Genomic DNA, 14875 nt, shown 5'->3' on the forward strand with positions numbered 1-14875 from the left:
TTAATATAAAAAAATTCAAAATTTATGAAAACTTAAACTTTCAAGCAACTCCAATAAAAAAACATTATTATTATCTATTTATTTAATAACGGTAGATATTTGGATTAACTTACCCATATTTCAATTAATTTTTTGAAATCCTAAAATTAATATGCAAGTAAACCTTTAAAAAAAAACATTATTTTTAACAATTTCAAGCAACTTTTTGGTGTATTTATTTTCTTGTACAAACGAGGAGAAGAGATTTAGGCATTGGTCGGGGAGCCTCCAAGTCTTCCATTATAAAACTAATGGACAAGTATATTTTTCACCATCCTCATCTATGGCTTTAATCCCCAACAGTCTAATTTTCCTTCTCCTCTCTACTCTCTTGATCATTATCCCCACTCACCAACGTCAACACCCACTGGACTCCCTAACCCCAGCCGAATTCTCCAAAATACGAGCCATAGTCCACAGCTCCTACCCCATACCGAGCCACACCACAGCCTTTCACTATGTAGGCCTAGAAGACCCAAACAAACTCACCGTTCTTTCATGGCTAAAAGACCCAACCACCAAAACCCCACCTCGCCAAGCTTTTGTCATTGCACGTATTAACCAAACCACTCACGAAATCACTGTTGACTTGACAATCAACAAGATTGTTTCGGATAAACTTTATGATGGTTATGGCTACCCTTTGCTCACTTTTGAAGAGCAAATAGCCGCCAATGCGTTGCCGCTCAAATACGCACCGTTTTTGGAGTCCATTAGAAAGAGAGGGCTCAAGATTGAAGAGGTTGTCTGCGGGGGTTTTACTGTTGGTTGGTATGGAGAGGAAAGAAGGAAGAAAAGGATTGTCAGAGTCATGTGTTACTATTTAGATGGTACTGTGAATGCGTACATGAGGCCGGTTGAAGGAGTTACTGTCACCGTGGATCTTGAAGAGACGAAGATTATAGGATTTAAAGACAGATTAACGGTCCCGATACCAAAGGGAGATGGGACTGACTATAGAGGATCAAAGCAAAACCCGCCTTTCTTGGCCCAATTAAAGGGGATCACCATGGTTCAACCTGACGGTCCAAGTTTTACTATCGACGGACACAGAATTAGGTAAGTTTAGGGTAGAGAGCCCATACTTTCTCTTAACTTTATATTAAAAAAAAAAAACCTATGACAGAAGACGTTTTTATTTTACCTTTATAAGATTATTTATTAAAATAATATTTTTAACATGTAAGTTAATTCAATATATTATTACTTTAATATTAAAAAATATCATTTTAATTATTTTAGTCAAATTATATTTTTATAGATTGTTTGGGTTAATTTTGGACCTATAAGATCAACTGGGTCATATCGGGTCAATTCTCACTTGATTTAGACTTGTTTTTTACTAAGTTAATAATCTAGTCAATACTATTTCTAGTTGTTTCAGCATACACCTACCTCATTCATCGTTGGAAAAGTATGTTTTAATCCATGCATCCTATCGTCAGATAAGTATACTTTAGTCTTTATAGTATTTGTTTTTTTTTACATTTATTTGGTCCTTGTAGTTTTTATTGTGTACATTTCTACTGTAAAACTTCATTTTGCTAACATTTTAATCCCTAGATCTTACAAGAAATTTAATTTCATCCTTGATGTTTTAAAGATTCTCAATTTGGCTCCTAAAGTTTTTGATCTTTTCATATCCGGTCCTTGTAGCTTTGAGTATTTATGTTTTAGTCTTAAAACTTTATTTTCTAAACATTCTAGCCCTTGACTCTGGTAAAAAGTTCATTTTGGCCTTTTAAGTTTTCATGAAAGTTTAATTGATCTTTCAAGTTTTTTTGTTTTCATATTTTTTTTTGTCCTTCTAGCTTTAGATTTTTGTCTTTTGATCTAGAACTATATTTTTTATGTTTTAAGAAATGAGAGATAAAAGTCATCAAAAAAGAAAGGGGGGGGGAGAGATTTTGGTTGGCCTTATAACAAAAAAGAAAACAATCTTAGTGTCAATAAGTTTGATTTGAAAATAAAAGTTCAATAAACATAGTTTTACTTTTTAACCATGCTAAAAAAAATAAATTGAGGTCCAATTTTTTTTTATTTGATTTGATTTTTATGTTTTGTATTGGTTAAAGGATGTTTTAAAGTTGAAAATATTGTTATTCAGATTTATAGGGTTTTTTTGTGTCTAGGTGAAAACAAGTTGAAATTTGTATTTTGAGATATAGAAATTCAAACTTTGGTTTTCTAGTCCCTTTGCTAGATGAAACTTCATATGTCTTGGCATTCTATATGTCACACACTTTATTTTAAAAAGAGCTTGAATATATCACATATTATATGCTCGTTTTTCTTGTTTTTTTCTTTTTAGGTGAGGCAAATAAGCCTAGCCATTTATTTAAAATAACACATGGAGCCCTGACCTTGCATATCCAGACACCCTTGGACCATCCTTTGAAGCCTAGAAGCACACGGGCTTTATCCACTTGGTCCTTGAATTCTTTTTATATATGTTAGAATAAAACCCTCTTTATATTAATATTTATAATAATATTTTTTAATCATATGATTATATTATTCTTTTTAAATAAAATCCTTTTATGATAATATTTACAATTATTTTGTGGATAATTATATATGAATATAATAATTTTTTTTATATAAATACTGCACATGAATATTTAATGAGAATAAATTATATAATTTTTTTATCGTGTGTTTTTTATATAATTTTCATGAATTAATTATTTTTTATTTATTTTTTCAAACAAGCACATAAAAATTATCAAGACATGATTTTTTATTTTCTTATTAAAACTTTCTTTTTCAAATCATGATAAGTTTTTACTTCTACAAACATGCTTCTAATATAAAAAACATGCTTTTATAATAAAATAAAATAAAATAAATGAATAATAAAAATGAGATTTTAACTAATAGAATACATTTTTTTTTATGAATTTAGATTATTAAAATTCCTACAGACATTTATTTTAATTACCTTAGTTTTTTATTGAAAAAATTATATTGTTAATACAAAATACATGTTTCGTCAAAACAAGAAAAAAAGTGTAGATAAAAAACGAGGATTGTAATATATGTATATGGTGGGCAATTGGGATATTAACAAAACATTCTCTCGTCGTCACCGGTTCAATATCAAAATCTCCGTCACTTTTGACAGTATATTAATAATTTAATATATGTATTAGGTGGGCCAATTGGGATTTTCATCTGAGTTTCGACTCTCGAGCAGGCCCAATTATATCCTTGGCATCCATATTTGATCTCCAGAAGCAAAAGTTTCGTCAAGTTCTGTATAAAGGGTTTGTATCTGAGCTGTTCGTGCCCTACATGGACTTAACTGAAGAATGGTACTACAGAACATTTTTTGATGCTGGTGAATATGGGTATGGTCTATGTGCAGTGCCGCTCGAGCCATTTAGAGACTGCCCTGAAAATGCAGTTTTCATGGACGCTTACTTTGCTGGCCAAAATGGGATGCCTGTGAATATGCCTGATGTTTTTTGCATCTTTGAGAAGTACGCTGGAGACATAACGTGGAGGCATACGGAGACTCTTAAACCAGGCGAAGAGGTTAGCCATTTTTCCTGGTTCTTGGGTTGTTTAGTAGGGCTTTTCAATTTTGCCATGATTTTGTTTGATCGTTTTGACTGAATGGTGGCGGCGCAGATAAGAGAAGTGAGGCCTGAGGTGACCCTGGTTGTAAGGATGGTGTCTACTGTTGGCAACTACGATTACATCAATGACTGGGAGTTTAAACAAAGTGGTTCAATCAAAGTCACGGTAACTCATGAATTAAAAACAAAGTGTTTTATTTTTTGAGAGGAAATGACAAGCGAAGTTAAGGAGCAATGTAGTTAAATATATAATTCATGATTTTCCTTGCAGGTTGGGCTAACCGGCTTGCTAGAAGTGAGGGGGTCAGTATATACTCACAATGATCAAATAAAGGAAGAAGTCTATGGCACACTATTAGCAGAGAATACAGTGGGTGCACACCATGATCATTTCCTTACTTACCACCTTGATCTTGATGTGGACGGTGATGCAAACTCCCTCGTCAAGTCCAATCTGCAAATGACCCGCGTGGCTGATCAAATGTCGCCTAGGAAGAGTTATTGGAGGGTTGTCAGTGAGACGGCTAAAACAGAGTCTGATGCAAGGATCAGGCTTGGAGTAGAGCAAGCTGACCTGTTAGTGGTTAATCCAAACAAGAGGACGGATTTGGGGAACTCCATTGGCTACCGTTTGATCCCGGGGTCTCTTACTCATCCCGTCTTATCAGACGATGATTACTCACAAATTCGAGGAGCCTTCACCAAGTATAATGTGTGGGTTACACCATATAACAAGTCTGAAAAATGGGCAGGAGGGCTCTACGCTGATCAAAGCCGAGGGGATGATACCCTAGCAAGATGGAGTCTCAGGTACTCCTATGGTATTAGTACGATGCCGATAATCTTGATTGTTTCTTCTTAACCTCAAAATTATAGTACTAAATGCTAAAATTTGGTTGGGTCAATATTTCTTGTTAATGCAGGAACAGGGGGATAGAAAATAAGGACATCGTGTTGTGGTACACATTGGGATTTCACCATGTGCCATACCAAGAGGATTTTCCAGTGATGCCGACAATAAGCAGTGGGTTTGAGCTCCGGCCAGCTAATTTTTTTGAGAGCAATCCGGTTCTCAAAGTTAAACTGCCTCCACCTGTCAATTGGTCCAATTGCTCAAGAAAGTATGTATAATTGGTCTCAATCAATGGGTTTTGCTTAAAAAACAAACAAGAACAACATAAAATAAAATAAAAATCCTTCTTCCTAATTGTTTCACCAAATCTTTGATTGAATTTGTTTTTTTTTCTCGACTTTTATTTGGGATTTAGGAATGATAATCTTCTTCTTCTTCTTCTTCTTCTTGATGAGAGAGTTGTCAGTTAGCGATCTAATTTGCATTTCCGTGTCCTTTTCGGAACAGCAAAATAATATGATGAATCACATACATAGTTGAGATTTCTTCGTACAAATATATGCTGTGTCACCAATCTAGGGCCTGAAATACAAAAAATATTCTTGAACTATATTATGGCATTCGGTTCGTGGAATTTTCAATTCTGTTAACAATGTGACAATTATTAATTCCAGTTTTCAACGATTTCCATCCAAAGGCAATGCCTTTTGATTGATTTATTTACACCAAAGACATTATAGAATGTTCCCACAATCAAACCGCCCCCCTGCAATAATCGGATGATTTTGCCATCATACAAAAAAATAAAATAAAATTATAAACACTATCTGGGCACTATTTTCTGTCAAGTTTTTGAACCTTCCATCTACTGTTGTACCAAAGTGTGTCCTCACTAACATCCATGGCTTCAATCTCCAAGAGTCTCATATTTTTTCTCCTCCCTGCACTCTGCATTATACCATTTGAGTAAACCAATGTTCAATCCACAGTCCATAACTCATACCCCAAGTCAAGCCACAGCATAGGCTTTCAGGAGGCCATGAAGAACCAACCAAACCCGCCATTCTTTTATGGCTGAAAGACACTACTACCGAACCCCCACCTCAACAAGCATTTATCACAGCACGTACAAACCAAACCAAAGTTCAATCATTGTTGACAGTCCACGGGATTATTTCTGATAAAGTCTATGATGGTTATGGCTACCCTTTGCTCTCTTTTAAGGAGCAAGCAGCTGCCAACGCATTGCCATTTAAATATGCACCATTTTGGATTCAATTAGAAAGATATAGCTCAAGGTGGAAGAGGTTGTGTGTGAATATTTAGATGGGAAAGTGAATTTGTACATGAGACCAGTTTGGGGAATTACTGTGGCCGTTGATCCTGAGGAAATGAAGATCATAGGTTTTAAAGATAGATCAACTATGCAGTGCCGAAGTCTGACGGGACTGACTACAGTGGATCAATGCAAGAACCGCCTTTTGGGCCAGATTTTGAGCAGAATATCGATGGCGCAATCCGATGGACCAAGTTTCATAATTGAAGGACGTAGGGTTAGGTAAGGTTACGGTCCACGGACCGAAATTCTTTTTTATTAGAAAGAGATAGATATAAAGTTCCATGATAATATGCATGGTGATAAGATGTAATTGAGTGTAATAATAGTTATTTTTTAAAATATTTTTTTATTTAAAAATATATTAAAATAATATTTTTATTTTTAAAAAATTATTTTTAATATCAACATATTAAAATGATTTGAAAATATATAAAAATATTAATTTAAAGTAAAAAAAATAAAAAAAATTTAACTCTTTTTAAAAACACTTTTAAAAGTACAAAAATAAATTGAAGATTTTGCTGATAGAAAATCTTATTGAATTTTGATGTCACCCAATTTTGAAAGCAGGCACATGAATACAGAATATAGATCTACATACACGTTGTTACCTTTACTCTTGAAAATTTTAAATGTGCTAGGATACATTATTAAAAAAATATATTGTTATTATTTATTTATTTATAAGATCTAAATGATAATTCTCAAAAGAAAAAATCTGAATGATAAATATAGAAATGATTATTCAAAATAAAATAGTGGCAAAACAACAAATTAGTTTTAATTATACAAACATACATAATATATAAGAATGCTAAATTCATTTTTTTCCCATTTTTGTTAACAATATTCTTCAATGGCTATCCATATATATATATATATATATATATATATATATATATATATATATATATATATATATATATATATATTGTGTTTCATAAGTTTGATATCGTAAATTGAAGGACACACAAACTACTACAAGGTATTTTATAGTTTTAAGAGACTAATAGAAATTGTACAATGAAGCATCCATGAGGTACAAGATAAGCCTATAAAAGTATTTTGAAAGTATCCATCCTAAATAACCTTCTATTATTTGATAATTTTGGATATGTTTGAGAAGTATTTTAAAGAGTATCAAATCAAATATCGTGTTACATATGAATTGAATATGGATATTTGGACGGTTGGGTCATCCCATTTTGTCAATTATTTTGTTTTCCTAATAAAATTATAGAATTTCCTTTTGTTTTGATAGTACCACACTGTTTATCAGGTTGGCGAAGTGGGATTTTCATTTGAGTTTCGACGCTCGAGCAGGCCTGGCTATATCCTCAGGCTTAGCTTCAATATATATTTGATCTTGAAAAGCAATAGTTCCGTCAAGTTCTGTTCAAAGGGTTCCTATCTGAGGTCTTCGTGCAATATGGACGTAACTGAAGAATGGTAATATAGAGTAGTTTTTTCAATGCTGGTGAATATGGGTATGGTCTATGTGCAGTGCCTCTTGAACCACTCGGGGGCTGTCCAGAAAACGTAGTAAGTATGCCTAATACCTTTTGCGTATCAGATAAGTATGCTGGAGACATAATGTGGCGGCATACGGAGACTGCTATACCAGGCAAATTGGTTAGTAAGTTTTTTCTCCTTCTTTTGGTTGGTTTATTCATTGTGGCTTTTGCCATAATTTTGTTTGATCGTTCTACCGAATGGTGGTGGTGCAGATAAGAGAAGTCAGGCCAGAGGTGACCTTGGTTGAAGGATGGTGTCTTCTGTTGGCAGCTACGATTACATCAATGATTGGGAGTTTAAGCAAAGTGGCTCTATCGAAGTCACGGTAATAAACTCCTAAATGATGAAGATTATTTATCTAATGTTTATTCGAGGCCATTGTATTACGGACTTCTCAAACTGTCATAAACCAGCATCACTAATTGCATTGCATTAAAGCTAGGTTTGATTCTAACAGCAAGCTACCCTTAACAGCAAAGTTGCCTATTCTTGTGATTTTTTTGGTGATCGTTGCAAATGAAAAGGTTGTATTTGATTCTGTTGGTAAATGTTGCTCTTGAAAATGGCATTTTCTCTAGATGGGCTAGACTTGGCAAACTCTCTCTCTAAACAGAGCTTATTTCCCTCCAGCTTGGCAATAGTGTCCTTCGATGACCTCATGATTCATGATTTTTCTAACAGGCTGGGCTGACTGGTTCGCTTGAAACGAGGGGATCAATGTACACCCATAAGGTTCAAATAAAATTAAGAGGAAGCTTATGGTACATTCTTACCATGGGCGCACACCATGATCACTTCTTTACTTCCCATCTTGATCTTGGAGTGGCTGGTGATGCAAACTCCTTTGTCAGGTCTAAATTGCAAATGACCCCAGTGACTGATCACAGTCGCCTAGGAAGAGTTACTGGAGGGTTGTGAGCGAGACAGCTAAAACTGAGCCTGGTGCAAGGATTAAGCTTGGAGAAGAACAAGCCGATCTGTTAGTGGTTAATCCAAACAAGAGGACCGATATGGGGAACTTCGTTGGCTACCTTTCAATCCCAGGGTCATTTGCGGGCCCCCTCTTATCAGATGATGATTATTCACAAACTCGGGGAGCCGTCACCAATGATTATCTGTGGATTACCTCATATAACAAGATTGAAAAATGGCCGGACATTTTGTTGATCAAAGCCGAGGAGATGATACCCTGGCAAGATGGAGTCTAAGGTACTGGGCACGATACCAATAATATTGATTTGTTGACCCGAACGTAACAGCAGTTCGTTCTAATACTTTGCTGGGCCAACTATTCTTGTTAATGCTGGAATAGGGGGATAGAAAATAAAGATATCGTGTTGTGTTACACATTGGGAGTTCACCACTTGCCGTACCAGAAGATTTTCCAGCATGACAATACTTGGCGGTGGATTTGAGCTCTGGCCCGCTAACTTTTTCGAAAGCAATCCGGTGCTCAAATTCAAACCACAATTGATTTTTGTTGAAGAACCATGAAAAACATCAATAAGGCCACTTCCCTTCTTTCTAAAAGTCCAATGTCTTTGAAATCTCAGCCAACAATTTAAGGAATTTGAAGTTCTGCAACTAAATGTCCGGCCGCAAAATTTAGAAAACAATTGGATAAAATTACTGACGATGTGGGATCCTCCATTTCAGTTCGATGTTAATATGTTATTGAAAAAACAATGGCTAGCATAAAGCAGCTTACAAAATACATCATTACATCATTACACCATGTGAAATGTGTAGTTCTGGTTTTCTGACAAAGTAGTATTCTAGGATATTAAACAGCCAAATTCAGCAAATCTTCCAAATCCCAAGTGTTGTGAGATGCTTAGAAGTCTCAACTGCTGCTTTGAGACTCAATGTGGTGTTCACGTTATAATTTAGCACATGGGATTGGCTTGGTGGTTGATTTTAATCGAAACTTTGCTTCGTTATGGCGGCTTGTAAAGTTGAAACTTCAAGCATTTGACTGGGTTACGAAGAGCAAATAAAGGGAAGTCTGCAAGTCATTATACTCTTCACGATTCAAAAGCAAAGCAAGTCAATTATTCTTGCTCTCAATGCAAGGAAGGGACTTGTGCAAAGGCACTCTGTTTCTGTGTTCCCCTATTACGAAGTAAGATTAAAAGAATGTAAAATGGGGGCAATCCTTTTTTTAATAATATAGAAATTTCCAAATGTAGCCTTTACACGGAAGGGGTGATAAAAAAAATAAAGCCACGTCTCCTAAAGTATATATGGTGTTAAACAGTGAATTGTCTGGTGCTTCCTTTGTTAAAGCAGCATCCATGACTATGAACTTGCTACTTCTAGTTTTTATCCTACAATGCTGCTTGGTAGCTAGCCTTTATCATCCCTTAGACCCTCTCAATCCAAATGAAATTGATCGAATAAGGCTCATTATTCAAAATTCTAGCCTTGGCAATCTTCCGAATCTAACCTTTCATTTTGTTGATCTTGAAGAACCAGAAAAAGGAGATGTACTCAAGTGGCTATCTTCGTCTGAAAAAAATAAATCTATTCCTCCTCGTCATGCCAAGGTGGTTATTCGAGTTAGAAGGGAGACTCATGAGCTCATTGTTGACTTGGCCACAGGCACTATCACATCGGACCGTCTCTACTCCGGTCATGGATACCCTCCTCTCGCTTTTATTGAACTTTTTCGAGCTAGCAAATTGCCACTGAGGTATCCCAAATTCATCGAGTCCATTATGAAAAGGGGCTTGAATTTGTCCCAGGTTTCTTGCGTACCATTCACCGTTGGTTGGTATGGACAAAATGTTACAAAACGAGCGCTTAGAATTGCCTGCTTTTACCGAGGGGGATCAGTTAATGTGTTTGCGAGGCCTATTGAGGGAGTAAGTATGCTAGTTGATGTTGATTCTATGCAAATTACTATGTACACTGATAGATTCAAGGCCCCTCTACCTAAAGCTGAAGGAACAGATTTCCGTTCAAAGAAGCAGCCTCAGTCTATCGCATCCAACGTATCAGATAGCGGGTTTACCGTTCATGGTCACAGGGTTAAATGGGCAAATTGGGATTTTCATGTAGCATTTGATGCTCGGGCTGGAATTACTATATCAACAGCCTCAATATTTGATGCAAATGTAAAGAAATTTCGTCGAGTACTATACAAAGGTCATATATCTGAGACGTTTGTTCCTTATATGGATCCTACTAGTGATTGGTATTTTAGGACTTTCATGGACATAGGTGAATTCGGATTCGGCCGATCTGCTGACACCCTCCAACCACTAGTCGACTGCCCAGCGAATGCCTTTTATTTAGATGGATACGTGACTGGTGCGGATGGGCAGGCGCAGAAAATGCCTAATGTCATCTGCATTTTCGAGAGACACAGTGGTGATATAGCATGGAGACATACAGAAATTAATGTTCCTGGGAAAGTGGTAAGTTCCTAGTCCAGCAAGTATTTTGTTTGGGTGGACTTCCCTGAATTGTGATTGTAAGTAAATTGTTTTTGCAGATAAGAAGTGGGGAGCCGGAAATCAGTTTAGTGGTAAGGATGGTGGCTACTGTGGGAAATTATGATTATGTTCTTGATTGGGAGTTCAAGAAAAGTGGCAGCATCAAAGTTGGGGTAAGCTTCTATGTATATATATATATATATATATATATATATATTTTGGTGTTCCATAATTAATTGACCTTTCAATATGTGCATCTTGACTTTATCTCTCTTATTTTTGCAAAGGCACTGTAAGCATAGTTTTAATACCCGGTCCGGTGGCCGGCCCGGTTCAAGGCCCGGGTTTTGACCGGGTCACTGGGTCAGTTCTTTTTTTAAAAAAAAAAATTAAAACGACGTCGTTTTAGTAAAAAAAAAAGACAAAATTCAACGGGTTTGCAACCGGGTCACCGGGTCAACCCGCAGGGCAAGCCGGGTCACACCGGGTTTTTCCTTTCCCTGTTTTTTTTTTAACCCGGCCCGATTCCAGCCCCGGACCGGGCCGAGTTTCAAAACTATGACTCTCAGTATTGAGTTATTAAAAAATTGTTATAATGATCGTTTTTTAAAATATTTTTATTTAAAAATATATTAAAATAATATTTTTTTTATTTTTTAAAAAACTTAATTTTAATATTAATATATCAAAACATTAAAAATTATATATAAAATGTTAATTTAAAACAAAAAAAAATTCGGTAACAAACATACAATAATTATCCCAAAACTTTTACTTTTGTTTGAAACATCAACTTTTTATTTTTTCTTAGAAGCATTAAACTAATGCTACTTAATAGATTTTGATTTAAAGTGGTGGTCTTTTTCTATAATTACATGATTAACAATTCGAATTAAAACGTCTCTTCTGCTTCTGCTTCTGTAGGTGGACCTGACAGGAATATTAGAGATGAAGGCCACCTCGTACACAAACAACCACCAAATAACGGAAGAGGTCTACGGCACCTTAGTGACGGAGAACACCATTGCCATTAACCATGACCACTTCCTCACGTACTACCTCGATCTTGACGTTGACGGTGACGGCAACTCATTCGTCAAAGCAAAACAACAAACGGCAAGAGTACCAGCGTTTAACGCTCCCTCCCCAAGAAAAAGTTACTGGACGGTCGTCAGGGAAACTGCCAAAACTGAAGCTGAGGCACGGATTCAGCTCGGCTTGGAGCCAGCTGACCTCTTAATTGCGAATCCAAATAAGAAGACAAGACTTGGAAATCAAGTGGGCTACCGGCTAATTACTGGACAGCCAGTTAATTCTCTACTGTCGGATGATGATTATCCACAAATCAGGAATGCTTATACAAAATATCAAGTGTGGGTGACTGCCTATAACAAGTCAGAGAGGTGGGCTGGTGGGTTTTATGCTGATAGAAACAGAGGAGAAGAGGGATTAGCTGTTTGGACCCGCAGGTAATTTTTGGGACATGCATTTTTATATTTTCCTTGGTAAACGAATTAACAATGCTTTAGAAACAAATCATATTTCGTCTTCATATTTGATATTTTAGGTTCTCATTACTATTAATTTATCATATTTTATGTTATTCTTCAATTTATTATTTTGATAAATATTTTCATATAAATTAATGAAAATATTTGCAATAAAAAACTCATACTATATCATATTTATTGAAAATAAAAATGAAAAATAAATTTTATGTTAGAATTATTTTTTATGTTTATTTTTGCAATAAGTCATGTCTGGTTTGAGTTTTTTATGTGAGGCTATTTCAACTAGTTTTGATGAGAATATATGATAGGATGATATGTTTGAAAATTGTGCCTATATTAAAAAAAATAAAAAATATTTAGATTTATAATGATGATTGAACTTGATTTTTAATTAGGGCCAGTTAAGCTAATTTTCTTAATAAATGTTAAACTTAGATGGCGAATTAGTATTTGGCCTTAATTATTATTTCTTAAGGGGATAGTTTAATTGGATAATGACAGAATTCAGAGATACTATGAGAATTGTTTTACAAAATGTTTCACTTAATTATATGGCAATTGCTGATAGTGCATATAATTTAATAAATAATTTGTCGAGCATAAAAAATAACTAAGAAACAATATTATTAATATCTTTTACTAATTTTTTAGGAAAGAGCGTCTCACGAATATCAAAGAAATACATCAATTAACCGAAACATGTTCCAAGGAGACATTTTAGCAGACTAAACTGGTGATCGATTTCGACAAGGAGGTTTTCTATTTAAAATCCTGAAAAAAAGTAAAGGCTTATCTTCCATTATGTTCATATAGATGAACTTAATGAACTTATTTCGCCTCTGGTTGAATAAAAAAAATTAGTTGTATTTTTTTTTTATTAATGTGGATGTTCGGGTTAGTTTGGGCGTACCTCGATTAATCTTACAGACCCTGAAGTTAACGATCATATAAGTCTCAGTGGCCATGAGATTTGTGAAACTCGAACCAGTAATCTCTAGAGAGTAAATTTAAAATCTAACTAGTTGAACTATACTCCTTAAAATTGTTGTATCTTGATGCTAGTCGCTATGCTATCTCAGGGCTCGCAAATGATACAACATTTATTATTATTATTTTAAGAAAAACAATAACTGCAACCATCTTTAGTGTTCTTCTAGAAATTTTGTTTGAGCTTTTGAATTTAAGCTCTTTTGATGGAATTCCAGAAAATCTGCTCTGGAATTCAGTCCTTTATTGAGAGCTTCACTTTTGAGAAATAATGTTGAACGATGACATGTTTCTTTTTTCTTTTTCCCTGTTTTATACTGTGGTTAATCAATTATTGTGCGACAGTGGAAAACGTTATTGAATGATGATTCAACGAGATGTTATTTGATGTGCAGGAATAGAGCGATTGAAAACAAAGACATTGTTCTATGGTACATCGTCGGATTCCACCACATTCCATACCAAGAAGATTTTCCAGTGATGCCCGCACTTCATGGTGGATTTGAGCTTCGACCTGCAAACTTTTTTGAAAGCAACCCATTGCTCAGGCAGGAGTAACTTATGCTAAGCAATCCTTTATCATGCTAAAGAATTCTTGGCTTGCCCCCTTATTAACAATACCAAATTTCAATGTCGTCCAAAAACCAAAAAGAAAGAAAGAAAATCTAACATGGTTGTAATCTTTATGAAGCATCAGGTCCAAAAACCAAAAAGAAAGAAAGAAAGAAAACATTACTCAAATGGACAACGTATTAATTCTTTATGAAGCATCAAGTGCAGGAACTAATAGATGCCCTGCTTATATTCACATCTTTTGCTTTGGATGTCTTCATGATCGGCAGTGTTTGTTAAGAGAATTTTGGTGATAATCTGCAACATTTGAATATTAAGTTGATAATTTTCTGTGGAGATTTGACCATCAGTTTCCAACTTACAAATTAATTGCGCAATACAGTTCGTTTTTATTTCTGTATTTAGTCGTCAGGCTTATTTTTACAAATTGGAATGAGACACATCTACATTTAATTTTGTGGTCTTTCTTCTGACCCTACAGCACATAGTGATTGACTTCCCCGTAAGGACTGCAAATTACTTGAGTAATTACACATTTACAGTGTTGCAAATGTCAATGGCCACTATTAATGGCTAAGGAATGCACCATTGAAATCCAAAGTGGATGCTCATAGTTTTGGTTGAATATACTGAAATTTTATGTTGCAGAAGGCATGTAGATTTGGGTAGAGGAAGAGGCAGAAGAGCAATCTTTCCTCTTGGACTGGGTTCTAATTAAGTTGAATGATTTCTGGGAAGCTAGAGACAGTGTTAGGACGCGATCCTGAAGTATTAGATGATTTCAAGAGATTCTAGAGCATGGCCTAAGCAGGATTATGGTCCATTCATCCTGAACCAATGCCAAGATGTCGGCTTAAAATTAATGTACACTGAGTGTGAAAAGGCATATTGTTCTGGTTCTGCTCTTAATGGAAGGAAACACAAAAATGCTAACCTGTTTCGTGCTATGAGTTCGATCCTACAGTTTGAGGATCAAATTCCTACGATACTATACAGGACTTGTGCACACATATAGCAAATAGAAGCCTGGGTTGTGGAAC

At 35.2% G+C, this 14875-nt stretch overlaps 2 protein-coding genes and 1 pseudogene across 2 annotated transcripts; all 3 read left to right on the top strand.

Annotated features, from left to right (window-relative positions):
* The first annotated feature begins 262 nt into the window (after window positions 1-262).
* LOC7474212 (amine oxidase [copper-containing] alpha 3, peroxisomal) lies at window positions 263-5029 on the top strand. The gene is made up of 5 exons (XM_002314667.3): window positions 263-1098; window positions 3192-3576; window positions 3673-3786; window positions 3892-4430; window positions 4544-5029. The coding sequence occupies exons 1-5, from the start codon at window positions 323-325 to the stop codon at window positions 4749-4751; spliced, it is 2022 nt and encodes a 673-aa protein (XP_002314703.1). The 5' UTR covers window positions 263-322; the 3' UTR covers window positions 4752-5029.
* Window positions 5030-5446: 417 nt separating this feature from the next.
* LOC112328964 (amine oxidase [copper-containing] alpha 2, peroxisomal-like) lies at window positions 5447-8868 on the top strand (annotated as a pseudogene).
* Window positions 8869-9577: 709 nt separating this feature from the next.
* On the top strand, window positions 9578-14069 carry LOC7474213 (primary amine oxidase 1). The gene is made up of 4 exons (XM_024609778.2): window positions 9578-10746; window positions 10824-10937; window positions 11689-12233; window positions 13658-14069. The coding sequence occupies exons 1-4, from the start codon at window positions 9622-9624 to the stop codon at window positions 13818-13820; spliced, it is 1947 nt and encodes a 648-aa protein (XP_024465546.2). The 5' UTR covers window positions 9578-9621; the 3' UTR covers window positions 13821-14069.
* The last annotated feature ends 806 nt before the right edge of the window (window positions 14070-14875 follow it).

Source organism: Populus trichocarpa, chromosome 10, assembly GCF_000002775.5.
Source record: "Populus trichocarpa isolate Nisqually-1 chromosome 10, P.trichocarpa_v4.1, whole genome shotgun sequence".
Taxonomy (NCBI): domain Eukaryota; kingdom Viridiplantae; phylum Streptophyta; class Magnoliopsida; order Malpighiales; family Salicaceae; genus Populus; species Populus trichocarpa.

What these genes read in the sequence shown, in the direction of transcription:
- LOC7474212 (XM_002314667.3), top strand. Translation starts at nt 323, where the DNA reads ATGGCTTTAATCCCCAACAGTCTAATTTTCCTTCTCCTCTCTACTCTC. An exon ending in CTCTTAAACCAGGCGAAGAG is followed by an intron (nt 3,577 to 3,672) that starts GTTAGCCATTTT and finishes GTGGCGGCGCAG; the next exon opens with ATAAGAGAAGTGAGGCCTGA. An exon ending in CTAGCAAGATGGAGTCTCAG is followed by an intron (nt 4,431 to 4,543) that starts GTACTCCTATGG and finishes TTGTTAATGCAG; the next exon opens with GAACAGGGGGATAGAAAATA.
- LOC7474213 (XM_024609778.2), top strand. Translation starts at nt 9,622, where the DNA reads ATGACTATGAACTTGCTACTTCTAGTTTTTATCCTACAATGCTGCTTG. An exon ending in GTGGCAGCATCAAAGTTGGG is followed by an intron (nt 10,938 to 11,688) that starts GTAAGCTTCTAT and finishes CTGCTTCTGTAG; the next exon opens with GTGGACCTGACAGGAATATT. An exon ending in TTAGCTGTTTGGACCCGCAG is followed by an intron (nt 12,234 to 13,657) that starts GTAATTTTTGGG and finishes TTTGATGTGCAG; the next exon opens with GAATAGAGCGATTGAAAACA.